General features: G+C 38.8%; 1 protein-coding gene across 6 annotated transcripts in view; it reads left to right on the top strand.

Moving 5' to 3' along the window:
- Nucleotides 1-27751, top strand: part of NBEA (neurobeachin) — a 579373-nt gene that overhangs the window by 363864 nt on the left and 187758 nt on the right. For all 6 annotated transcript variants that reach the window (XM_071208160.1, XM_071208159.1, XM_071208158.1 and 3 more), the window contains exons 38-39: nucleotides 6859-6983; nucleotides 21550-21693. In XM_071208160.1, the coding sequence (XP_071064261.1) occupies nucleotides 6859-6983; nucleotides 21550-21693 (269 nt within the window). The remainder of the gene's footprint in view (nucleotides 1-6858; nucleotides 6984-21549; nucleotides 21694-27751) is intronic.

Raw genomic sequence — 27751 nt, 5'->3', positions numbered from 1 at the left:
ATATTTCTAAACATTTTTGAATTAGAAACAATCTCTCCCCCTAAAATATGTATGTACAGATCTCAAAAAATTTTGCATACCGTTCAGGACTTTTGTGGACCCATAAAGCTCATCTATGGCTTAGTGATGGATAAATAACCACATATTTCTTTTTAGTAGAGGGTGCGCTCTATGCAATCAGTCATGTAGGAAAGCAGATATCTGAAATTTTAGGGAAAAAATGTACAAGTCCCATAACCAGAAATTCTCAAAGGAAATGTTTTTCTGTATTTCTGGGAGGTTTTAAAAATATAAGGGTGAATATAAAATTCATCCTCTCTGTTGATCCTGGGGTCCACAGGAGGTGCAAAATATTACTTTACTGGGAAACGGACTTTGGCCCAGTGGTTAGGGCGTCCGTCTACCACATGGGAGGTCCGCGGTTCAAGCCCCGGGCCTCCTTGACCCATGTGGAGCTGGCCCACGCGCAGTGCTGATGTGCGCAAGGAGTGCCGTGCTACACAGGGGTGTCCCCCGCGTAGGGAAGCCCCACACGCAAGGAGTGCACCCATAAGGAGAGCCGCGCAGCGCGAAGGAGGGAGCAGCCTGCCGAGGAATAGCGCCGCCCACACTTCCCGTGCCGCTGACGACAACAGAAGCAGACAAAGAAACAAGACGCAGCAAAAAGACACAGAAAACAGACAACCGGGGGAGGGGAGGGGAATTAAATAAATAAAAATAAATCTTTAAAAAAAAAAAAATATTACTTTACTATTCCTGCAGAGGGCCCTATGAGCGTGTATAGCTCACCTCTTAGGAACTCCTGCAGCTTCACCTTCCCTGCTTCTGCCCTCAGCAGCCCTTGCAGCACCTTCCAGGGGCATGGCTTCCTTTTTATTTCTCTCTCTCACCTTACTGCATTGACTAGAATTTCCAGTTCTGTGCTGAAGAAGAGTGTCAGAGCAGATCTCCTTGCTTTGTTCCCAATTTTAGGGAGGGAAAGCAGTCAGTCTTTCACCATTAGATGTAATGTTAGCTGTAATGTTAACTCTAGATATTTTGCACATGTTCTTTATCAAGTCAAGGAAATTTCTCTTTAGTCCTGTTTTTCTGAATGTTTTTATCATGAATGAGAGTGGAATTTTGTCAAATGCCTTTCTGCATCAATTAATATGAGCATGTGATTTTTCTTCTTTAGCTGTTAGTATATTGATTTTTTAAAAAATATTGAACCAACCTTGCATCCCTGGAATAAACCCATTTAGTCATGGTATGTGATTGTGTGTATGTATGTGTGTGTGTGTATGTGTAACTTAGTCTAGTTTCGGTATCAGTGATATTACCTATAAAATTAATTGGGAAATGTTTCCTCCTTGTCTTTTTTCTTGAAGAGATTGTATAGAATTGTGTTGATTCCTCTTTAAATGTGTGGTAGAATTTTCCAGTGAAACTATCTGAGCCAGGGGATTTGTTTTTTTGAAGATTTAAATGATGAGTTCAATTTCCTTAATAGTTACGGAGCTACTAGGTGATCCATTTCATATTGGATGAAGATTTAGTTTGTCAGGGCTGCCATGACAAATACCACAGAGCAGTTGGCTTCAGCAACAGGAATTGACTGGCTCACAGTTTAGAGGGTAGAAGTCCAAAACCAAGGTCTTGGCGGCTGTGCCTCCTCCAAAGTCTGCACATTTAGGCCATGGCTTGTGGCAGTCACTCTCTGCCTCCACCACAGGGCCGTATATCTTTCTGCCACCTCCTGGGGCTTCTCCTCCTGCTCGGTCAGCCTCCTCTTGCCTAGATTTCACTCCTTATGGGGATTCCAGTCATGTTGGATGAACGTCCATCTGATCATGTGGCCTCATCTAAATAGGATCTTTGACGTACCCACAGGACAGGTTTTATGACTTGAACCTATCTTTGTGGGAGATGATTCAGTCTAGTCTTTGTTTCTCAAGGAATTGGTCCTATTGTCTTGTGTTGTAACATTTTTTTGTGCAGATCTTCATTGTGTTCCCTTCTTGTCATATGATGGCATCAGGATCTGTGGTGATATCCCCCATTTCATTCCTGGCATTGAGCATTTGTGTTTTCTCTTTTCTTTTCTTTTCTTTGAGTCTTGTTAGAGCCTTGTCAATGTTATTGAACTTTTAAAATGAGGAGCTCTTTGTTGCATTGATTTTTCTCTATTGTTTATTGTTTCATTGTTTTTTAATTTCATTGATTTCTCTTTGGTCTTTATTATTTACTTCCTTACTTGCTTTGAGTTTATTTTGCTTTTCTTTTTCTAGGTTTTTAAGGTAAAAGCTTACACTGTTGATTAGAGACATTTCTCTTTTCTTTGGTGCTACAGATTTCCCTCTCAGCACTGCTTTACCTGTGTCCCACAAATGTTGATGTTTTGTATTTTTATTTTCATTCTGTTTAAATGTATTCTTTAAATTTTCTTTGAGAATTCTTTCTTGAATCATGGATTGTTTAGAACTGTGTAATTTAGTTTCCAAGTGTTTGGCGATTTCCTGTTGTCTTTCTGTTAAAAATATCTACATTTATTCCATTTTGGTTAGAAAACATTCTATGAGTTTTCAGTATCTTAATTTTTTTAGGTTTGTTTCATGACCCAGGGTGGTCTGGGTATGTGATGTGCATTTTGCTGTCTCTAGGTGGAGTGTTCTATAAGTGTTGGTTGGTGGTAGTATTGAGTTCTTCCCTATCCTTTCTGATTTTCTGTCTAGGTATTCTAGTAATTATTTAAAGAGGAGTGTTGAAGTATCCAGCTATAGTTATCAATTATTCTCCTTTCCTTTCAATTCTATCAGTTTTTGCTTCATGTATTTTGCAGCTCTATTGTTGAATGCGTACACATTTAAGATCACTAAGTCTTCTTGATGGAGTGATCCTTTTATATTATGTAATGTCCCTCTCTGTCTCCAATAATTTTATTTTCTCTGAAATATATTTTTATCTAACATCAAAATAACCACTTCTGCTTCTCTTTGACCATGTTTGGAAGGTATATCTTTTCCCATTCTTTTACTTTCAACCTGTCTATATCAATTATATTTGAGGTAAGCTTACTGTAGATAGCATTCTTGTAGCAGCATTTTTTTTTTTTCTATTTGTTCTATCTGTTCTTGATTTCCATGTTTTGTTTTTCCCATCTTCCTCTGGGTTAGATGAACACTTTTTTAGAAATCCATTTTGGTTAATCTGTAGTATTTTTTAATATATCTCTTTGTATCACTTTTTTAGTAATTGTTCTAGGTATTACATTGTATCCATATCCACAACTTATCACATTCTACTAGTATTGTCATTTATATTGGTTCCAAAGAAGTAGAAAAACTTACTTCTCTTTATATTCCTTTACTCTTCCCCATTTCTTTCCCCCATTTATAAGTCTCCTAAATATTTCTTCTACATGCACTTAGAACCACATCAGACAGTATTCTAGTTTTTGCTTCAACTACCAAACATAATTTAGATAAGTCAGAGGAAAAGTAAAGCCTATTATATTTATCAATGTTCTGCTGTTTTGTTACTTACTTCCTGATGTTCCAGTGTTCCTTCTTTCATCATTTCTATATGTAGAATTTCCTCTAGCCAATCTTTTTAGACTAGATTTGATGGTAACAAATAGTCTTAGTTTCCTTATTCCTTAAAATGTCTTGATACCCCCTTATTTCCTGAAGATTATTTTCACTAGGTATAAGATTCTAGGTCAAGAGGTATTTTCTTTCAGCATTTAAAAGATATTGTGCCATTTCCTTCTAGCTAACATAGTGTCTATAAGAAAATGTTGTCATTCTCATTGTTTTGCCTCTGTAGGTAATCATTTTCTCTTGACTGCTTTTAAGATTTTTTTTTTTCTTTAATTTTCAGAAGTTTAGTTATGATGTGTCTTGGTGTGGATTTCTTTAAGTTTGTCTGTTTGGGATGTAGTCAGCTTCTTAAATCTATACATTTATGTGTTTTGTCACATTTGGGAAGTACTCAGCCATTATTTCTTCAGGAACTATTTCATTTCAGCCCTGCCCTCTTTCTCCTTTCCTTCCAGGATTCCAGTTACACACAGTTATATTTTTGTTATAGTCCCACAATTCCCTGATGCTCTATCAGTGTTTTTGTTTTTGCTTTTGTTTCAGTCTCCTTTCTTTCTTGTTCTGATTGGGTTTGTTTTTATTATTATTATTAATGTTCTTTCTTCCAGTTCACCAATTCTTTTTTCTTTACCCTTCATTCTGCTGTTGAACCCATCCACTAAACTTGCGGTTATTATATTTTTTCAGTTTTAAAATTTCCATTTGGGGCTTCTTTATATATTCTGTTTCTTTGCTGAAGCTTTCTATTTTTGTTTTTTTGTGTGTGTGTTTTTTTCCAAGCATGTTCATAATTGCTCATTCAATCATTTTTATTATGTTTGCTTTAAAATCTTTGTCAGATAATTCTGACTTCCCTGTCATCTTGGTGTTGACACTGTCATGTTTCATTCAGTTTGAGGTCTTCCCATTTCTTAGTGAATTTTTTATTGAAGCTGGGCATTTTCTTATTATACTCTGAGATTTGGAATATTATTTAGACCTTCTGTCTTTGTTGGCTTTCTTTGGCTTTGTTCTGCCAGGAGGCCATGTTATTGCCAGGAGGAGATAGACGTCCATGCTTTCCACTTGGCCTCCCGTGACAACCAAGTAGTAGAGGAGGCTCCTCAGCAGTGTTTGCCAAGAGTGGGGGGGCCTCATTACTTTGGTCGGGGGTGAAAGTCCCGACTCTCTGCTCCTCCTCACTCCACCCCAGGTGGACGGAGGTGGACGTGCACCTGCCTGCTGTGTGGCAGTGAAATCCAGGCCCCCACATGGTCTGCACTGACTCTGTGGGAGGAGGACCGGGTTACCTCTTGGCTGGGATGAAAGCCCAGGCTCCCCATTGGGTCTTCTCTGACACCACCTCAGTGGGAGCGTCCAGAGAGCTCACCACAGTTTTAGGTGCACGTCTAGACTCCCCCCTTGTTCTTTGCTATGGACAGGGTGGGTGGAGCTGCAGTTTTTCTGTGGGTTTCTCTGGAGCACAGCAGTCATTGTCTAAAGAAAGCAGGCTTTCTTCTGCCTGCCTATCTTGGTGTGTCCAGGTGGTTGCCTTCTTCAGCTCCAGCTCTGGAATATATGAAGGAACAAGACAGCCTTGAGACTCACCAGCATGGTGCTCCTCAGGCTACAGGGCTCCCAGCTGGCCTGCCTTCTTCTCTCTTTTGAGAGTCTTTTGTTTGATGTATATATATAATGTCCAGGATTTTTATTTGTACTAACAGGAGGAATAGGGAAAAGGAAGTATACCGGGGACATTCAAAATGGCTTTACCTCTCTGGGCTCTTCTGGTGAATTCAATTACTTAATTTTAACCTACTCTAAAAGAAAACCTGATAGCATTGGGAAATGATGTTATAGCAAGATTTTAGTGTCCTTTCTTTAACCACTGAGATCAATCTCTATTTTCAAGGATATACATGATCGTATATTAAGTTAGTGACAGAGACACACTGCTTCTACCAGGTATGCGTGAGGTGATTATTATTTGAAAGATTTTCTCTGAGTTATAGAGAAATAAATATATTAAAATGTTCTTCAAATGCTGGTAATTTTATCATTCTTTTTGCATGTTCTTTACTGTGTTATTTTATAATTAAATTATGTAAAATAAAATTATATACCCCATAAAATCAAAAATGTTTTTCAAAATTAAATCATTGTTCTCTATGACTGTTCATGTCCATAGAACTTTCTAAGTAAAAAATTGCTTTAATTAACTCATTAAATATTTATTAAAAACATACTATGTGCCAGGTATTGTGCTAGGGATACAATGAGGAAAACATTCAGTTCTTGCTTTAATCAGAAATTACTCTAATATATTTTCCTCCAACAAAAAGTAAAAAATAAAATCTTCCATAAAAGCAGTTTATATGTTTTTATGAATAGTGCTGCTCAGGAAAATAAGGACATTATCTTTTGAGTATATTGCTCCAAATAACTATGTACAGAAAGCAGACTTGTGTAGCAATGGCACTTATCACCAGTGTTTATTGAAATTAAACTTAAAAACGTTATCATCAAATGTTCAATTGGATATATAAAGAACATTTCAGTAGTGTCTGAAATATCTCATGGATTTTTAATGTTGGTTTATAATGAAAAAGACAGTGTTACCCAATGACAGCCTGGTTGTTAACGGTGTATATTAGCTGAAAGCTCTAAAATCATCCAAGGACTCGGGGAGTGTTAGAATAATAATTTACCAAGACAATTACCACATACTGGAATTTTTTGCAGTTCTAATTCAGGATTATTAATAATGGATAAAATTGCACTTTTCTCAGGTTGCTGTGGGCAGTGGGGAATTATTTCAATGAATATTTCAGCACATTATTTTAATCATTGTTCCACCAAATTAAAGTGGGCAATATTTTATACTTCTTAATTCAGTCTGCTAAGAGACCCTGGTCATTAAACTGCAAACTATTTGTAGTGAGTTCTATCCTGTAATTTACAAGCCTTGTTATAAACAGGGTGAAAGAAAGCACACTGTGCATTTGCACATGTAATTTGATGGCACAGTTTTTACTAAACTCCCTATGATTAATGTTTTTAGTAGAAGGAAGAACGTTGTAAAGAAAGCAGAGCTAGTATTATAATGCCTAAAATATTGGAATGGCATTTTAAGTTTTGTTCATTTGTATAGGAAACATATATGGACCAGATATCTCAAAAACAGCCTTAATTTCCCAAAGAGGTCAAAGAGATAAAAGCTTTAATTTTATGAAAAAACACATGTCTAGCCGTGTATTTTATTAAGAGTGATTCCATTTCTTTATTTTCCCATTCTTAGCCAACTGCATGATTTCTGGCGTTTGGATTACTGGGAAGATGATCTGCGTCGAAGGAGACGATTTGTTCGTAACGCATTCGGGTCCACTCATGCCGAAGCCCTGCTCAAAGCTGCAGTAGAATATGGTCAGTGCTGATGCCTCTCACACCAAGGCTTTGTGTATGTGAGCTGCCTCCCTGTGGCTGAGAAGCTCTTTTATAGTACTTGAAATGCTGCATGCCATGAATCGGAAAAATGTTGTTTTGCTTTATTCTTCTGCATCATTTATGTTACAATTAATCGACCCACTGTTTCCTACACTAGATATGTTTAGACCGTTCAACCGTTTTTAATAGATTAAAACACTCCACATAACTATAGTTACCCAGTGTCCCTCTCGTACAGCCTATAAGCAAGGGTAAAATCCATTTCTTCTTCAGCCTTTAGTGACCAAGACTCAAGGTGAGAAATAAATGTCACATTGTAATCTTGTGCTTAGACTTAGATACTTTAATGAATAACTGTGTGTAGTCACACACATGTACACATGTGCATGCACATACTTGTAAATAACTGAGACAAATGTTTTCTCAATGCTCTCATCACACGATACTTTCTATTTAATCCTAGTCTATTCTAGTCTTTTTCATCAAAAAGAGAGAGAGAGAGCAATCCAGTTACTGTCTACTCATTTAAATCCAGTTCCTCAGTGGTTGCAAGTGAGGTTTGAAAAAGACTGTCACACATTGAAGATATCCTCAGTTCTCACACTGCAGTAGGAGTGTAGTCTTAGTTGTCCTTTAGAAAACGTATAGTAAAAACACAATATCAAAATTTTTTTTAACTTTAGTAAAAATAACACTACTTTAGGTTCTTGTCCATCAAGAAATATACATAGGAATATTTCATCTCTTTACCCAATTATAAGTGTTCTAACAAGTTTAATTTTTATTGCTCATAAGAAAATTTCATAAACCATACATGCTCCAAAAATTCCAGTAGTGAGCACTGTCCATATATTTTTATTAACTATTTTTGTTCTTAGAAGTATTTGTTTTCTCTATCATGTTAATTTTCATTTATTTGGGAGTAATATGTAAGCCATGTGTTTGAAAATTTACCATAGTTTATATCAGGTAATAACATTCATGTTCTTGAGGGATTGAGCAGGGAAAATGTGTTGTCCTAATGAAAGGACAAAATGTGGAAAACTTTTAAAATTTGTTGTCCCAGTAAGCTATTAATTGATGTAACTTTTAGTAAGGCTGAAACTGTCATTTAGTCAACACATGAGGATTTCCTATCAACGTCTTATACCTGAGATAAAAGTTGCAAAGTAACTTTATTTAGTAAAAGTAACTATGCAGAAAAACAAAATATGTTGGGAAAAAATTATATAGTGGGTGGCCTGTAATATAAGGGAGTCCTTTAAGCAACTCAAAAGACCCCCGAAGGATTTCCACACCTAAGGATTTCATGCATCTGAATCTTTGTGCTACCTTTGTGCTCTGTTGAAAGGTTCTTAGAAATATCTACTTAGTAGTGGCATGCATCATAATATGAACTTAAAGTTACTAAAATTTCATCTCACTTACAATTTAGATTCTTTCACCAATTCATCCTGAATTTATCTCAAGTGAAATGAGCACCATCTAGAGACAAATTCCAACAGGGTTTAGGCTACTGTGATGTTATGAGTGATACCAAGTCACCAAACACTTTAAAGAGCCACATTATATTATATTTTACATTCTACAGTTTGCTTTTTCCAAGAGGAGGGAATTTCTGTTAGAAAATGGGTTGTTATTTTTGTTTGTTTGTTTCTTTATAAAAGCATATACTATAATTTGTACATTTAATTTGTAAAAATTTTCCATTGTTAACCAGTGTCAGAGCCTATCAGAAACAAATTTGAAATCTTTTTGAGAAAGCCTGAAAGTCATATTTTAATAATTTAGTAACTATCATTAGTGTATCTACAGAAAAAAGAATAGTCTCATTTTGAAGGAGGTACGAGGTGTAGGCAGTAATAGCCCCTACAAGTCCTCAAGGGTGTCTTCTGAAGTGTGGCATGGCCAGCGATGTGTCCAGAGCCTGTGCTCTTATCTCTCTGGGGCCACTTGGTGCTTTGGGTTTTTTGGTAAAAGAAAATAGGCGTCCGCCCTTGTCCTCTGCATCTCCAGAACAAAGGCCCCAGCACGGCCAGGAAAGCCCTGCATGCCTGAGCTAGGCCTGCCCAGGGTTGGCAGGTCAGAGCCCGAGGGCAGCGGAGAGCAGCATAGTCCTAGACTCTCCTGGCCAGCGTCACGGTTCACACTGTGCACTTTCCAAACTGAGGAGGGAGTTTGAGCCAAATTGGGAGGGTGAGCAGAGGGTGAGTGGAAAGCCCTCCCTGTAGCAAACTCTACTCCGAGGAGGGAGAAATTCAAACCACTAAGAGAAAAATGTAGGGTAGACCTCGTCCAGCCTCTTCATGGACCCAGCGAAGTCTAGGGACTTCTCTGAAATAGCAAGAAAATACCAGTAGTTATTCCAGAGCACTTCATTCCATAAAAATAGATGCTGAAAATTTTAATTTTCATTGAAAACCAATTTCATGTATTTTAAAGAAAGCTTTTGTGTACATATTGCCAGAACATCCATCTAAAAGTAAAAAAGCTCTCAGCCCATCATCCAGGCAACTCTCTGCCCACCGTTCAACATTTAAATGTGTTCCAGGATCTCGAAACTTGGCAGTGTGCACACATCCAAAGGACTGAGTGTTTGGTGTTGTTGGGTAGACTCGATAAAGGCTGTATCTTTAGCAGAAACCAACACATTCCGTGTGGGCTTCCAGGGCAAATCGAAATACAACTTTTTCTTCCCTCTATTTTAAACAATTATGGCATTTCCATTTCCTTATTGCTAAATTCTGCCTCGAAAGTAAGCATTAAATGCACAGAAATTGCTGTCAACTTTGGTCAAAATTCATCTACATGATAGCAACAAAAATATTTTAGGAACAAAAGAATGTTTTATGGATGGAACTTTCAGTATAGCTAGGTATTTGGATAAGTGATCACAGTTTTCCAAACTTTAAATAAGTAGCAGAAGTGGGAGGAAGAATAGTAAATTACTTAAGCAGGGAATATTTACATGGCCATCAGAACAATCCCTGGGATTGAATGCCTGCTCAAGGCCGTCTGTGCAGTATAATGTTTGAAAAATTGGCTGGTGAGAAAAGCGAACCTGAGTTAGCAGACTTCATGTTTTAATAAAAAATGTTTTGAGTGACTTGCTTTTCTTGATATCCTAAAGTCAGGCAAACCCTTCAGATTAAATTATGTTTAAACTTTCATGTGATAGGCAGGCATATCTAGCCATAATTTGAACCTCATAACATTATTTTCAAGCCATTTAATTGGAACCTTAAAACAAAATGTATTAACAATGCTTCCTTTTAAATAAGCAGTCAGAATTAGATAGAATTTCAAGAGTCATGAAGGAAAATGTTTTATTTCATATTTACTTTGAACAGATTTCCCTTAGATTTCGTTAGTAAAACTTTTGGTTTGCCTTTTTCTGTTAGAAAATACCCTTAACACCAATGGAGATTTTCATGCCTTTTAGTAATACTAATGAGGTGAATAATTAATGAGGTTGTCATGTGCAAAAGATTCGGTGTGATTTGATATACTTTCAGCCTCTGGTGTTGGGATGTGACTAATAAAAGCCTGGAGGCATGTGATTTTTCCTGATAGTTAGTGTTCTAAATTTGCATGCACTGAAAATGTTATTTAAGTCTTTTCTAATAGCAAAATCTCATAGAAGTGCAAATTTTATTGATTACCAGGAATGTTATAGAACATAGCAGAAGAATATAAGAAAAACATTTCAAAGCTCATAAACTCATTTTAGACCCACAGACACATACTTTTCTGACCTGTGGTGTTTTATTCTTCAGCGTAAATTAGTTAATGAGGAACTGATTGGAAAAGGAGGGTTTAGCATGTTGTATATGTATTAAAATATAACCGAGATGACTTCTGGCCCATGAAAATACTAGTGACATAGACTAGTACAAAAGCTTGGCAAGTTTTGGCAGTCTGTGTCTACTGTCAGTTATCGTGCAGGCCTCTGATTTCCTTCCATGAAATCGTGGTGGGACAGTATTTCGCCAGAGCCCAAGACCACAAGCTTCTCCACGTCTGTGATCAAAGACATCATCTTAAATAGGTCTGAGCAGGCGGTGCAGCAGAGGCCAGGCAGCTCCAGCCAGAAATAAAAACACGGAGGAGAGATGACAAAGTTAATCAGTCACTTCTTTGGCAATAAACAATCAGATATGCTGAGGACTGCAAATGAGAGCCTTCCGAGGGTCCTTGGAGATGCGTCTGCTTAGCACCTGATTCACCTAAGCTTGTGAAGCCATCAAGACATGACCTTGACGAGTGGAAAAGCAGTCCATAATGAACCCGGAATCCGATCCTTTGGGCTACTTCGGTCATCAGGAGATAAGAAAAGCACTGAGAGTAAAAATTACTAATGCAGCTAGACGGTTGTTGAGAAAGGACTAGCTGATTATCTGATGTCATTTTTTAATAGTTTGAAGTATTATAACATTTGAAAAAGATGATTTGATTTTTTTACTTCATTTCTTGCATTACATAGAGACTCCAGTAAATGTTTTGTGTGTTTTTGTTCATTGATAATTTCATGTTAGTATATTATTAATTGAATCCCGATATTTGGAATGAAATAGGTCATCTGATTTTGGCTAGAATAATTACTGGAAAGCTATAGATGTCATTTTTTTAGAGAGGGAGAGAAAGGAAGAGCTGCAGAGAAACCCCTGTCAGCCATTTCTGGTGCCAGGTTTATAGCCTTTTCTTCACATTGTGGATTTTACAATCTCATAAAATAATTAAAGTGGCTTATATAAAGGCCAAATTACAAAATATTATAAAATATCATTTTACAGATACTACATAGCAATTTCATATTAATAAATATTCTAAAAAGTCACCCATTTTTATGCTAAAGATCCAGCTGGTAGGCACCAACCAGATCCCGAGGAATCAAGTCCCTTTATTAATTTAAAAGCATTTATTGAATAACTACCATATGCCATGCACGTGCTCGACTCCGGCTTGAGAGAGTGGGAGGGATTTTCTGCCCTCTAACCACACGCGGTCCAACACAGAGGTCCTCTCCTGGTTAGGGGTGGCGTCCCCTGGGAGGCATTTGGCGATGTCTGGAGACACTGCAGTTATCGCGGCTTTGGGGGCTGCTGCCAGCACCTAGCAGATCGAGAGAGGAAAGACAGGACAGGGCCTTCCCCAGCTGTGAAGAATTGCCAGGACAGGTGGTCAGTGGAGCCTAGCCTGAGAAGCGGCTGCCGAGGGAGGTAGCGGCTCAGGAGGAAGCGCGGGATGGGAGGGGCTCACTCAGCCTGGGGGACCTGGTGGGCTTCCAAGGGCCATTACTTAGGACGGGTCTTGACAGAAGACGAGGAATTTATCAGAGCAGGAAGTGTGGGCAGAGGAAGGTACAGAAATTCCACAAGGGCCTGGAGCCGGCAGGGCCCCTCACTTGCTCCTCGAGTGCCTACAGACCACGTTGTAAAGGCTTCAGAAAGTATTCTGGATTTGGGTATTTCATATCCTCATATGAAACGAAAGCCTCTTGAGGGCAGGAACAGTAATGTGTCTTCTGTCTATTCTATTTGAAGCCGCACGGTAATAAATTCTGAATACCTAGTCACTCTTTTTTCCTTAATTGATGATTAATTTCAAGGTATATACCTAGTGTTTTAAACACACCATTATCATTTTAGATAGCAGCTTTGACGGATGGGGTATTCATGGAATAGGTTATAAATGTGACATTTCAAATTATGAAATATGTTTTTACATTTGATCTCAGCCAGAATGCTGAGAAGCAATCTGAAGTATGTTTTTATATGTTTGTCCCTTCTTTTCACATAGTGCATCAGAGGCTGTTAAATATAAAGCACTGATGAAATTAACAGAGGCGTTGCCTGGCAGAGCAGATCTAGTTTAGACCACTGCTCATAATCATGCTTCTATTCTTTTAGACTAATTTTTGATGAGGTGTATACACAATTGCACCTCTCAGTAATTACAATATGGTATGATAAATATCTAATCAAGGTATATTAAATATGCCATAGGAGCTCAGTGAAGGTGGCCCTAAGTAAAGAAATAAACTTTAGCTGAACTTGAAAGGGTGCATGAGGATCTTCCCAACTCAGTCGGGTGGGGGGCCTTTGGGGACAGGGACAGCACAACACAGCCTCATGTGTGGAGGGACAGAAGGTGGGTTCTAGATGACAGAGCACAGGACAGTGCAGGCAGGTTATCTAACAGTGGGGCGGGAGAGGTCGTGTGGGGCCATATTGGGGAGCCATTTAAGGGTCCCTGTTTGGGGAGATGGCAGGCCATGAAACTCAAGTGGCATGCTAACTAATAGGCGGGAGACGGAGCTGAAGCACAGCCAGACAGGCGCCTCTCACTACGGCAGCATGTTCCTGTAGACACATTTGGAATTTTTAAACTGCAAGGGCATCAATTGACATCTGCGCAGTTTGAAGATTTTTTAAATTCTGACTTACTCTTCCAGTCTATCACCAGAAAGATACATCAATACAGATGAACTAAGGTGTGTCTTCCTGGTCATTTATAAAACTGTAGTTTAAGTTGTTTTCATATTTTTAAACCTATTTCAGCACTATCTCTTAGATAAGCCCTTTTTTTAATAACTAAGGAGAAATTTCTGTTAGTTGTCTCTTCTGTTAGTTGTCTCTTCCTTCCTTATCTCTGAGCCATTGCTTACCCCTCCAAAGTCTCCTGTCCCCATACCTCCTAATCCCACAGTTCTAAAGTAATTTTTCCACATTGAAATTTATGACAGCCCCTAAAAAGGAAAATCAAGCGAGTTCCCAGGCAGTGCCTTCCCCTCCAGAGGAAACCTCCCCACCACCTCAGCCCTGCCTCAGGGTGGCTGGGGGCCTCTTCCTTCATTCTAGTGGCCTCGAAAAGTTCCTCCTTCCATCCTGCTACTCGTCTGCCTTCTGCCCCTCTTGACACCGGTGAGCTGCCCACCCGCCCTTCCCTAAAGAATCAGAGACATATAGTCATTGTAGAAAATCTAGAGCATGCTTTTTAAAAAAAGTTTTAAAACAGGGAGATAGTCACCCACTGTCCGTCCATCCCCTGCCCCACGTACACGTAAAGACGGCTATCTGGGGCATTTTGGTATATTTCCTGCTAGTCTTTTTCAAAGCATCTGCTGATATAGGGACCAACCACTGCACACAAGACAGTCACCAAGACAGATCATGCTTCCTCGTCACTCTTCATGTTACCTAGAGATTTCTGAACTGGCCCAACTTTTCTACGTTTTACCCTTTTTCCACAAGTAAAACATGATTTTTAATATAATGGATTCATATTTTAAGTATTTAACAAAGCTCCCCAACTAATGAAAATCCTGCCCAACTAAAATCCAGTCTAAAATGCAGAAAGAGCCTTCATTTACCATCACGTGCATTCTTAAAATATGGTCTAACAACTTTGCTTTTAAGAGCGTAGAATGCATTTTTCCACATTTACTCCATTAAGATTAACATTTCATCTTGTGCAGTGCTGCACTGAAATTCAATAATATTTTGCCTCTTTTTAATTGAAATTTTTCTGTTTAAAAACGCTGTTTATGAATGTCCCCTTTGTTGGTCCGCTCTAAAAAATATCGCTTACATATGAATATTTTGAATTAGGAATAAATGAAATTCCATTTTTGCTGTCAGAACCAAATTGTAAAAATGCATTGCCTGTCTGTGAAAATCAGTATACTCTATTAGCAGGCCTGTCAATATAAAGAGTGCATTCCATTCCCACCTCTTGCTCTAATAACCTTCTCTGTGTTACTCTGAGGCAGTTCACATAATCAGAGTATATTGTCGGCTCTCTGGAGCTGGGGAAGCATGAAATGAAAATCGCGTTAATATTGATCCAGTTCTTTTACTTGCAGGTGCCCTTGCTGTCCTTTTCCACTGAGCAGTAACTGTTGGGGTTAGGTAGCCGTTTTCTTCTCTTACTTCTTAAATTTCAGTAAATTGTTGACAAACATAACTAATCTGAATAAGAATTTAACACTTGGAGAATTCCTAAGACCGTTTCATCTTAGTTAATACCCGGAATGCCAGTCCTACATGTTTACAATATCACTGAAATATCTTCCTGCAGCTTTTCTGATATAATGTTTGTGTCTAATTAAAAAAAAGAAAACAGTCTGTACAAGTTCCTCCTTGATAAAAAGCAAAAAGATTGCTGTATTCTAATTGTATGTGATAAAATGATGTGCTAACATTGGGCCATAAGAACCATCAATTATTGATTCAGATAAGGATTACCATTTCTGAATCAAGTCCGTTATAAATTTGAAGGTGATTTCTTGGGGCTTTAATTATATGGTGGTAGGGTAATATCGATTTTGTATTATGGAATATGATTTCCATCAATAAAAATGAATTGATGTGGGGAACTGTGGTTAGATCCAGTTCAGTCAGATGAAAATACCAACACTGAGAAAGGAGGAAGTAGTATCTTCATTTATTAAATTTACTCAAATGTTTGCTTAAACTGTGTTTGAAACCACTAAATTCCTGTTTCTTTGGGAAACAGTCTCTGTCTTTTATGGAAATGCTTGTTCTCATCAAATGATCTTGTCTTGCTGAAGAGAGGCCCCTGACTCAGAGCAGCAGGAATAAAAGAAGAAAAAGATACCTGTGGTTTCTGGTCATTCTTTCTGATACTGTGTTTTTATTCAGTATTGCTAGAATTTTTTGCTATTGGGATTTTTCCTACAGAAATGTCATTTTTTTTATAAAGTCCTTTTTTATTCGGAAGGGTTCTTTTAGTCCTTAGACTTCAGGGGGAAAGTGGGCTTTCCATTTTTATCACCATCATCTCTGTCTCTTAAGGAAGGAAGTACTATGGTTATGCTATAAAGCCAGACACAGAATTTATTCTTGAACTTAAATGATTTTCAAGGAAAAATATTTACTCTAAGTAATTGTTGCAGTGAAGTGTGTACTCTGTATGAGTCTATTGCTTTTATTTCACAGATACATTAAGGTCAACATAAAATATTTTAGAGAGATAATGGGTTTCTCAGCATATATAGAAAACATTCTTTGACCTTTTTTAAAATGTTCAAAGTTGTATATTTCTCATACACTGTTGCATGGAATCATGTCACCTTATCTGATGTAGTTAGTCTAGAGGTATATTTATCTTAAAGTCCCCTTTCCTTTGAGTGGAACTTAAATAATGTCATTTATAATTACTAAAAGACTGATCTGTACAGATATTTTTTATTCCGACTTCAGCTGTAATGAGAAAAAGTCACCTTTATTTTAAAACTTCCCAAAGTATTCATATATATCTTTTAAAAAAGTACTCAGGTTTGAAAATTAATTGTAGCTTTTTATCTTACATGAGGGTAGGTTTTGTCAAATGCATTTTATAGGCTAAGAACATTATGAAATGGTATATATTGAAAAGAATTTCTCCTTCAGAAAAGGAGAAACAAATTTCCTGATGTTTAGAAGCATTTGAATTTCCTGATATTAGGTAAAATTAAAATGAGACCAACCTTTCATTCTGCCAGTCTTCTCACAAAGATGAAAGGAAACTCCATGTTAAATGCCTTATTCATACGATTTGCTAAAGCAAAACTTTGGTGGCAACTTTGTTGAGAAAATAGAATTTCCTCCTTTTTTTCCCTTTACAAGTCCAAGGCATTGAGCATATTTAAATCCTTAAGAAATCTATATATGAAATTTAAAAGCATGTCAGATATGTTGGTGCTTATATAATTTCATTCAATAATAGCTTTAAATGAGTTTGGGTATTAGGGGAAAACAACTTTTAAATTGAAGCTGTTTTCACCCCATTCAATGTCATAAGCAGAAAACGGCCCCGAGCTACCTGCTCAGGGAACGTCCAGTCCAGTCTAGGGGAGGAGGTGAAAGGCGACACTGAGTTGTGACGGACGCCATGACAGCATGGCGGAGGGAAGAGATTAACTCTGGCCAAAGGAAAGGAAACCAGCACTTGCTGAATACCTGGTACTGGTTAGGTGGCATGCTAAGAGCCTAGTTGCATGCGGTAGCTTACTTGGGTTTCTGAATCCTCACTTAGCCAGCTTTTCCCCCTTGACAAAACTCTGACCCTCCCCTGTTGTAAGCAGTACAGCACTGGCTGCATTAAATTACATACCCAGTATACTCTCTTCATAATCTTTTTTATTTATTTTCACGTAGTGATTGTAGCCACCTTACCACAAACATATTTGAGAGCTTATTATATAGATAATCTTCACATTTTTTGAAGAATTTTAGCATTCATTTTCTCCTTTTAACTTTGTAATTAGTCTGTAAAGTCTAAATTGAAAATCACTTTCATGATTTGGAAACCGAAATAAAGAGAATGGTCTGGTTCTTTGTAAAATATATATATATATATGTGTGTGTATGTATATATATATATGTTCCTAATAGATGCTAATGGGAATAATACAGTAAGAAGATCAAATCATATGGCCTAACATTCACCTATGATGGAATGTAAAGGATCTAAAGAGAAAAAAGTAACTTAAAGTACACATAAAAGCTTTAATAGGGAATTATGTTTAGGTTCTCACATACTCACACAACAGTCATTTCTCAGTTGCAAGCTTGATGCTTGGGGCATTGGGAATTAAAGTGTGTTTAGAGAGTCCCTAAATCTAAGTCTCCAAAGTAAGTAGTGAAAATACTATGGCTTCTTTATAAGAGACAAAGTTTACACAGAGAATAGAGTGTGGACTAAACTGAACCTTGGAGGACAAGGTAGGTAAAAGAGTTCCATGTAGAAGAAATTACATGTCACAGTGTGGTGTGTTTGGAACAAAGGCTTTCAGCTTTTGGTGGTTATAAGGTACAAAGAGGTCAAATCAGTAAGAAAGTGAGGTTAGTTAGCCGGGGGCAAGACCGTGAGTCAGAGCCCATGTGTTTAAATTGTGGGTAAAGTACCATCGGGCATGTGTTAGTACACAGTTGATAGGCACCCACATAAATCCTTGTGCGCATACATATATGTCTTTTGGTCAAGGACAAATCAAAGCCCTATTTCCACAGTCGATGTAAAATAAATAATGTCTGTCACATAAGGTTGTCCAGAAGCTGATACTGTCCTCACATTGGCTATGTGTGGGTTTAACATGTTTTCTCCATGCACCACATGAATGCAATTTACCTATTGTGGTGAATTACTTTTTCTTTACTAGCATAGATGTTTTAGAGTTGACTATAAGGTAGTTCCTTAAATAGAAATAAACTAATAAAATCTTATACAGTGTAGTATTTTTCTTTATATTAACTGTTTGTATTGATCAAAAGAAAAGGATGTAATGGGAAAATGAAATAATGTATTTGATGTCCAGTTTATTTATAGTCCAGGTAGACATACTCTCTGAATCCTATTCAGATAAAGGAGCATCTCCAATATGTTGTTTCCATGTTAATTTATACTTATTTAGAGTAACAATAAAACTATTTAAAATAACAAGTTATATCTTAGTAACAATATTATTAATAATAGAGTTTAGTTGCAATACTAGAAATGTTTGGGGTTATTTCACATATACTTTGTTCCTCATGGAATCCTTGATTATGAAGAGAAACCTTATGAGAACAGCACATTATGGAGGTTCATGTATATCATTGTATAACATATAACATATAGTTAACATATAACATTTTCACATGCTGAGCTTCAAGTTTACATATTTACTTAAGTCTGTGTATAGAATGCTTTCATGCTTTTTTTTGTAACATGCTGTAGAAAATATCCTAAGTGTAGTTTAGATTTAGCTTCATCATTTGATAATTTGGTAGCCCTTGTTTCCTTCGGAAGTCTTTTAAAAACTTTATGGCATTTTAAGGTTTTCTTAGAAAATAAGCGTATCTGTCCTATTCAGTGTTACGCATAATTCGCATCCACAGGGCTCAGGCATTCTGGCGGTTTGTGGTATCCGCTTGTTAATTTTTTGATGAATGGCTAAAGAGGCCAAGAAGTGCATTCAGTCCAACATGTCTTCTGAAGATAGATGATTTCAAATAAATTCTCCTCCCAATCAGATTTTGATTTGTTGGGTGTTAAACCAATTCTTCCGAAGGAGAGTGTTTACAAGCCTCGTAATGAGGTGGCCCTTTGAGGCCTCACCTCTTTTTGCTGTAATTTTGATAAATGGAACTCTGATTCATAAAGGATATTATGATTGAAAAGCACCTTGGATTGTGTGCACTTTAATTTAGATAAATGTTTGCTGCAGTCCCATAAAATCAGGAAGTTTACTGAGCTGCAAACTGAGAACACTTACACAGGAGAAGATGAGGTCAACGTGTTGATATGGAGGTTGACTATATTTCTTTAAAAGATGGTCGTTTTAGTGCTTTAAAAGTAGAAGGCAAAAAAAAATCAGCATTAGAGGGCATAAAATTAAAAGCTTGATATATATTTCGCAGCTCAACTTCCTTCTCCTACATACCTTATTGCAGATTTTTACTTAATGGCAAGGGTAGCATGAAGGCTTTCTACTTCACCAATGAGGTAGAACACACGTGGTAGTGATGCAAGGGGAAGCCGGCTTTCATAAGCCCACTCATACCCGAGGGCTCTACTGACCAGCTACTGTAAAGAACCAGGTGCAATAAATAGATTCCCAAATTTGCCCCCAAACTGAAGGCAAACCACTAATAGTCGGCATCTGCTGGAATGTTCTGTCAGGTGCTGGGGTGCGCTCAGCCCTGGGGTCGGTGGTCAGGCGCTTCCGGCCAGGGGCAGCGTTCATGAGCTGTGGGCAGTGGAGGCAGAGCACACACAGGGCACCCTGGAGAAGCAGGGCCAGAGCCCAGGGTGAGGCCGCAGTGGGCAGGAGAGGACGACAGCCGGGCAGCGAGGGCAACTGTCCCCTTAGGAAGACGGAATTGTTTCTCAGCAGTGAGTCCTCCTCCAAGTCCTGGGCTCACCTCTCCTTCTCCAGTGTACACACTCCGAGTTCCTCATACTCAGCTACTCCTGGAAGGGCAAGCACGTCGTGAGGATGCCTTTCTGTCACTGTGCTGCCTTTCTGTCACCAGTAAGGTGAGCTTCTAGAACATTCCTCGGCCAGGCCTCCATCTTTGATTCCAGAAATCTGGGCTGTGTAAGAATGCACAGATAACCTAATTCTCCTCAGCCTGCACAGCACTGATTTGTGGTAATGCTCTTTGCCTCTGGAGTATTAGTCAACATTCTGTTACTTTGTTCCGTCAAGCTGTACGTGGGCCATGCTCTGGTCCAGTACGAGCTGGCATGGCAGGCCGGCCCTCTCAGCCAGCGGTGCTCTATGGCGTTATTGCCAGATGACTGTGCCCCTTAGCATGGGTTTTACTCCACTGTGGCCTCTCCTTGAGTCACTTTGTTCATGTTTTTGCAAACAGAGTTGGCTCATGGTTACTGACTTAAGGAAGTGTACAGCCGCAAAGAAATAGAGGCAAACGCCCTGTTGTCCAGTGCGAGTCTCGCGGCACCTGGATGCACTTCCAGGAAAAGGGCTGGACTAGGATTCTTACGGCACGGCCTGGGAGAATTGACCAAAAAATATGAATTATACTTGGAAAGAATTGTGGCCAGAGGCATGACACAGTTTGAAAAAGCACCTTAGTGCACACAGGACCATGACATTCCCTAGACATGGTACCCTGCAACTCAGGTAGGCCCGGCTTTTCAGGCTCCCACTCCCAGCAAGAAAGGAAGCCACCGTCCAGGTGCTCTGCTCCTGGAAGCCCGCAGTCCAGCAGCCCAGCTGGCACCCGCGGTTCAGCCTTCTCTAACAGATGGAGTTTCAGCATTTCTCAGCTGTATTTCTAATATATGTCACCGAAATCTGCTTGCAGTTTAGATAATTGTAGATCACTGTCACCTGCCCGAGCAGGTCTTTGAATGTAAGTAAGGAGTGACATCCATAAGGGAATCAAATCCACTGGTGTTCCTAACCTGTACATTGATTGACATGGTAAGGCCAGATCAAATTTTGCTATATTTCCATTTTTTTCTGATTTATGTGTATGTTTTGATTTTAGTCTTTCTGTATTCTTTTATGTAACAAAATACAGGGATTATTTGTGCAAACCAGCATTTCATTCATTAGTAAGGAAACGCTGTTGGGAAGCAGGTTTTACCCTGCTTGGTCCCTAACCCTGCCCTCTGTCCCTTCCCAGTCATGACCGGTTTTCCTCCATGTGTAAATGCTTTCTTATTTTCTTCACACCACTATCCTCTACTCTCAAAACGGTCTAATCAGGTAGATAATTTGCACAGACGTGCATTTGGGTGAGCGTGTGTAAGTATGATTCAGGAAAGCGGCGGCGCTGGACTGGCCTTGGGGGCGCTGGACTGGCCTTGGGGGCGCCTGCCCCGGAGCTGGCCCCATCTGTAGGCGAAGGGCAGGCGGTGCGGCCTCCCCCCTTCTCACAGAGTTGTCCAGAAGACGGAACACGGCAAAGGGAGTCACAGTGCCCTGTATTAAAAAGTAGCATGTCACTGCAGCCTGGGATGGTGGGGAGGTGTCCAGGGAAAGCCAGACCGCCCATGACCCGCGCTGCTCTGTTTCGGTTGTCTCTAGGCACTGAGGAAGACGTGGTCAAGTCCAAGAGGACGTTCAGAAGTCAGGCGATCGTGAACCAGAACGCCGAGGCGGAGCTCATGCTGGAGGGGGACGACGACGCTGTCAGCCTGCTGCAGGAGAAGGAGATCGACAACCTGGCAGGTACGCGCGAACTCTTCCTCCGGTTGTGAGTCCTGAACACCCACAGCTGCTGAACTTGAAGTCACTTTCTGGTAAATAAGTGTGTGCTGGTGATTGTAGAGATGCTTCGTCGTGACGGCGAATAATCCACTTTACCTCATTTTCTACTGTCCAACAAAGTCTGTTTCCCTCACAAGGAATGAACAGCGGCATCCTTCTGTGTAGTGAAGAACACGGGTTTCTGTCTGAAAGAGCTGAGCTGGACGCGTGGGCACATGGCCGCGGGGTGGCGGGGCAGGGGCGGCTTGGTGCCCTCTGCCTCTCCAGGGTGCCCGCACAGCGGCGGCGGCGCGGCCAGGCGGGGGCGCTCTTTGGACTTGCCTGCCCCCTGGCCTCCCCGCCGCGCCTCTTCTCTCACCTACCCCTTGGGGATCTGGTGAAACCAAATCCCTGCATGCATGACCTCATACACACCTTCAGAGGGTCCACAGAATCGTGTCCTCGACCTCAACTTAAAAGTCCTGCTTTCCAGTCTCAGAAAGTGGCCTCAGGTCCACATGTTCAGCCCCCACAGTGCTGGGTGGCAGGTAGCAAGGAGCAGAGTGGACTAATCATTCTTGTCCTGTTTACAAAATAGAACGTCTGCTCCCAGGACCACACTGAAAATTATCCAGCGTGGCTGTACAAAAGCTTCCAGGGCTTTGTTTCTACCAGTTCGACATTTTACTAAAGGCGTTACTGCTCGTTGTCAACTGGAGATGGCATACGATGCTCCCTCTGCTAGACTGGGAAGGTGCTAACACGGTTCTCCCAGCACCGGTTCTGGGAGCATGCCTGTGTTGTTAACATTTCTGGACCACGTGAACTAGCTTTCCAAGTTAAAACCACTTTAAGTTGTGACCAAATGTTTGCTGCAGATTCCACAGTGAATAAGTTTTGGTTTTGTTGGTTTCCCTTGTTTGTGTTTGTTTGTTTGTTTGTTTGAATAGCTCAGTGACTTTATCTGGGGAATCTAAGCAAATGAAGTCCACTGTTTCTGTTTGCCCACAGGTTTCAGTTTTCTCTTTTCTCCTACTTGATCCTAAGATACTATAGAAAATTCACAGACATGATTCCTGAACTTTTCAAATAATGTGTTGCCTATCTTCATTCAGATAAGCCAACAAATATGTTTAAAAGTTGTATAGTCTCATTCAGACTCTATGGCCTGTAGTTCCCACTAAAGACAATTAATTAGTTAGTACAAATTTGGCTGGTCCCTTGAAGTTTATTGTAATGAGATCTGTTCTGTGCTACCACTGGCCCAATCAAACAAAGGCTAATAACCCCTTCAGATTTATTTCCTTTAATGGCAGCTATCGTAACTATTAACATTAATTTATTTTTTAACCAGATTCCCCAAACAGCATGGTTACAGCCAAGTCCCTAAAGGACGGTGAAAGTGCGCTTGAGATGATTGTTTCAAGGCTGGGTTGTTGGGCCCTCCTGGCTGCACACTCTGTTGCCTCCCGCCTCAGCCTCCCTCCTGTGCTCTGAAAAGGCCCACAGGCTGCCCCGAGGCTTGGCCCCTCCCTTGGCGCCGGTGTTCGCTTTGCAGAGAGCAGAGCACAACTGTCAGCCTTGACCTGCTCGCAGTAGAAATGAACGAGGGGCTGGCTGTTCCGGGCGGGGGAGGAAGGACCACTGGGCCATTGGGTGGAACTTAGAGGATCAGAAGATTCCATTCGTATGTGCTGACGCCTGTTTCTCAGTCCAGACTGGCATGGTATTGACAGTGTCAGGGAAAAATCATTTTTAGAAGTGAATTACAAGCCATCGCACTTAGGTGCAAAAAATCTGCAGTCAATACAGTCTCAGGCCTGACACAAATTTGTAGGAGATTTTAAGTTCAGTCAAATTTCTTGTCCAGATACTTGTTACTTCTGTCTCAGAAATTAAAATTTGGTAAATAATGAAGTCTTTCTTATTCATAAATTATTCTAGTCTGATCGTACTGAACTGTGTAAAGAAAATTTAGCCATCACAGGAACACTAAATCCAAACTAAAACCAAAAGGTAATAAAATCTGCGTACAATATTAATATAACCTCATATTTGGCATCTTGAAATACTATGTAAAATAACAAGTTCCTGTTTTCCATATCTGAGATGAAAATTACAGATTTATCTTTTCATGAATAAGAGTGATATTTCTTACATTAATATAAGAAATATACTTTTCAAATAATAAAAACAATTCTTCTCTTTTATTTTATGAAAGAATACCATTTTTATAAACCCAAATCTGCTAATAGCCATATACATTTTATGATAGGGATATATCATGTCTGTGCACGTAATATGTATAGATACCTTACAATGCATAGCACATTTTGTGTTCTGACAAAACCCTATTTTGCTGACACACAGATGAGGAGACCATGCACAGTAATTTAATTCAATATGCAATATTGCTTGATCAAATTGAAGTCAAATTATCTAATTACTGTGGAAAACTAAGGGAAAGGACTAATGAGTGAAGATGAACTCTGTTTAGAAGAGAGGATCCGTTTCTGCTCCTAAGAAGAGTGTGTGTTGAGGCCTGGTCCACCCTGGCAGGGTTCGCAGGTCCTGTCACCCCCAGCCCCCCGAAGCGGGCACGGTTACTGCCACAATTGTATGTGGGGAATGAGGCCCATAGAGGGCGCGCCATTAGAATGAGGTTAAGGATATAAAATATTTCCTTAAAAATGCATGGCATATGGTTTGAACTAATATACGCCGAAGATTTGTATGTGCATACTTAGACATTTCTAAAATTATGTAAAAACAAGAGCCTCTGTTTATAATTCAGTCTTTACACTGACTCCTTATAAAGTCTTTACACTGACTCCTTATAAGTCTATGAACATTTGGAAGCGTTTATTTTGGCTTTATTTATAGTCTATATGTTGCACATAATCATTCTGGTTAATTTTAAAAATCTGATAAATGGCATGCTTTAAGCACAGTTTTACCTAAATATTGACCCTTTCTCCTTGGAAAACATTTTCTTTATAGTTTTCTAGTTTTAATAGAGATAAAATTTTCTACAGAGTTCTGCAGCTTTGAGTGTCATACAGTTTTCTATTTCAGTTTTAGTTCCTTTTCTTCCCAAGTGGCAAGTTAAATGTGTATGATTACTGATTACCAATTTATTATGTATTGTAGCAAATGCTAATATGACTCATAATATCGTGAAGTAGGCCAATCAATTATGTAATTATTATATTCATTATCACCTAACTTAATTTCCTTTAATTACCTTTTTAATTTGTAGTGATTCACCAAATTAGCACCTAAGATTCCATATGTGACTAAAAATTTCAATTTACTAATTATATTTTTACTTTAAATGTTGAGATTAATCAATATAATTCAGCAGATTTTAATCTTGTCTCATTTATTTTAATTTTACATTTATCAAGATATTTCTTCAAATAATTTTTGAGTAGCTAGAATTTAAGATGAACTCAAATTTATATGGATTATTAAATGAATGATGTAATTCAACCAATAGAAAGAATTGTATGTCACTAATGAAATGTATTTCATTTGTTTTGGAGTGGTAATATTAATATTAGCTTTCATTGCCTGACAAAAGAAATACTTTATATACTAAAATTAAAATTCATATAGAATCTTTTACTATTACTTCCAAAACTTAGTAATTTTGATAATTTGGGGTCTGAAGCAGAATGTGGGTTTTTTAAGTGGTAGGTTTATAATCCTTTACACACACCTACACATTTGCCAAGGTCAAGAATCTTAAACTCAGAGAAAATGAATTATGTAAATTTACAAATGAGAAAAATTTTTTAATTTTAAAATTGAAAAAAAAAGAAACGAGGAAGTCTATGAAGAGAAAGAGAATGTGTCAGTGTAAGGGCCGCCTTCCCTCCACGGCTCGCCCTGAAAGCCCAGCATGGCCCGAGTGTACTTTCCCAGATGTGTGGAAGGCAATATTTTTTTTTTTAATTTGCCAAACTGCTTTCTTATTGTTTACTGGTCAAGATTCTTTCCATTTTCTATCTCTTTTCTATAATTCAAAGTGAAAGCAGGTATAAATGATACGAAAAAAGGAAAGTATTACAACTCAGCAAAACAAACAAACCAATTAAAGGATGGGCAAAGGACCTGAACAGATATATTTCCAAATAAGATATATGGATGATCGACATCATGAGCTGTTAGGGAAATGCAATCAAAACCACAACGAGATGCTATTTCACACCCACTTGAATGGCTAATCTTAGGAAAAATGGAAATCAAGTGCTGGTGAGGATATGGAAACACTGGAACCCTCTTGCGCTGTTGGTGAGAATGCGAAACGGGGCGGCTGCTGGGGAAAGCAATATGGCAGCTCTGCAGAAAGTTAAACCGCCTTGCTAAGTGACCGAACAATCCCACATCTAAGTACATAGCCACAGGAATTGTAAATAGGGCCTCAAAAAGATGCTTGTACACAAATATTGGTAGCACCATTATTCACAATTGCCAAAGGTAGAAACTACCCAAGTGCCCATCAACAGACGAATGGACAAACAGAATGTAGTCTATACACACACTGAAATACTAATCAGCCGTGAAAGGAATGAATTTGTAATAATGTTAAAACATGTATGAACTTTTAAAACATTATACGAATGAAACCACTTAGGAAATATCTAGAATACACAAATTCATGGAGACAGAAAGTAGATTGCAGGTTACCAGGGGCCAGAGGGAAGGGATGTGGGGAGTTATTGCCTACAAAGTAGAGAGCTTCTGTTTGGGCTGATGAAAAAGTCTTGCTAATGCCTGGTGGCGATGGTAGCACAGCATTGTGAACGCAAGGAGTGCCACACATAAAAATGGTTAAAATTGCGGATTTTATATGACAAATATATGTTACCACATTTTTTTTTAAAGTTCAGTTTAATAAGTAAATGAGGGGAAACCAAGGCTTAGAATTTTCCTTAAGGTCGACTATTTCTGCCTCCCTAAGCCTCTGTTTCACTGCATTCACTCAGGTACTTACTCATTAACATTTAGTGAATACCTAGTGAGTATATAGAACTCTGGGACATAGAGACTGTAAGAGGAAAAAAAATCTCAGATTTAGCTCTTTTACTGCTACTTCCAAGTAACTTAAATAACCAGTAAATGATGGTACATAATATTTTAGGCTATGTCTACCCCAATAAATGAAAGTAGACAGTTGGGATGATCAGCTAGATAATTTAGACCTTCAGGTGTTCTTTCTAACTTGGAATATCCAGATAACAAAAGCAGAGTTTCTTTATCTGTGAATTTAATGTTATCTGAAAACTGAGCTAAGAAAAGGTGGGGAAAACAAAATACAAAGCACATAGGAAGAAGGAAGAGCTCAAGATTCTGGGAAAATATAAAAGGAGCAAGAGAATTCTTAAAGCTAAGAATTTTTCAAAGAAAGATATTATTTAAAAAAGAAAAAGAGTATGAGGCAAAAGCACAGAAAGGTTTCCTTACAGCTCTTGAGTGGGCTGAGAGCGTGCACTGCAGAAATGTGCAGTGCTGAGCGGACTCCGAGAGCCCGGCGCCGCGGCCTCGCCTTCAGGCCGACTGCTTCCGCAACTGGATGCTGAGCGGTTCCCTTGGCATGCCCTCCCCAGCAAAACTAGTGTTTTTTAAAATTTCTCCATTTTTACTTTTATATAGTGTTAGTTACCAAGTCTCCCCTAAATTTGAATCAACCTGAAATTTGTATGGAGGAGGAAATGGTGTTTTTAAACATTCTGGATTTCTAAAATGCAGGATTTCCCCCTCAATTTTTAAACCCATGTGTATTTCAAGGGAAATTTAATCCATATGTCCCTGACTCACTCACACTTAACTCATCAAAATGTTGTTTAGTAAAAGCTATTTGATGTTGAAAAAACCTTATAAGTCTTTTTATGTCTTTTTTTTTTTTCTCTTTGAATTGGGAAGTTGCTTTGCCAGTCATAAATAGTATACCTAAAGGGCACGTTTAGCTTCAAACACAAAATTCACAAAGTCTTAGATACAGCATTATCACATGTCTATTTCTCACAAAAGCTAA

Source organism: Dasypus novemcinctus, chromosome 15 (genome assembly GCF_030445035.2).
Source record: "Dasypus novemcinctus isolate mDasNov1 chromosome 15, mDasNov1.1.hap2, whole genome shotgun sequence".
NCBI lineage: Eukaryota > Metazoa > Chordata > Mammalia > Cingulata > Dasypodidae > Dasypus > Dasypus novemcinctus.
Note: the sequence above shows the minus strand (reverse complement) of the source record. Positions and strands in the feature narration are given on the sequence as shown.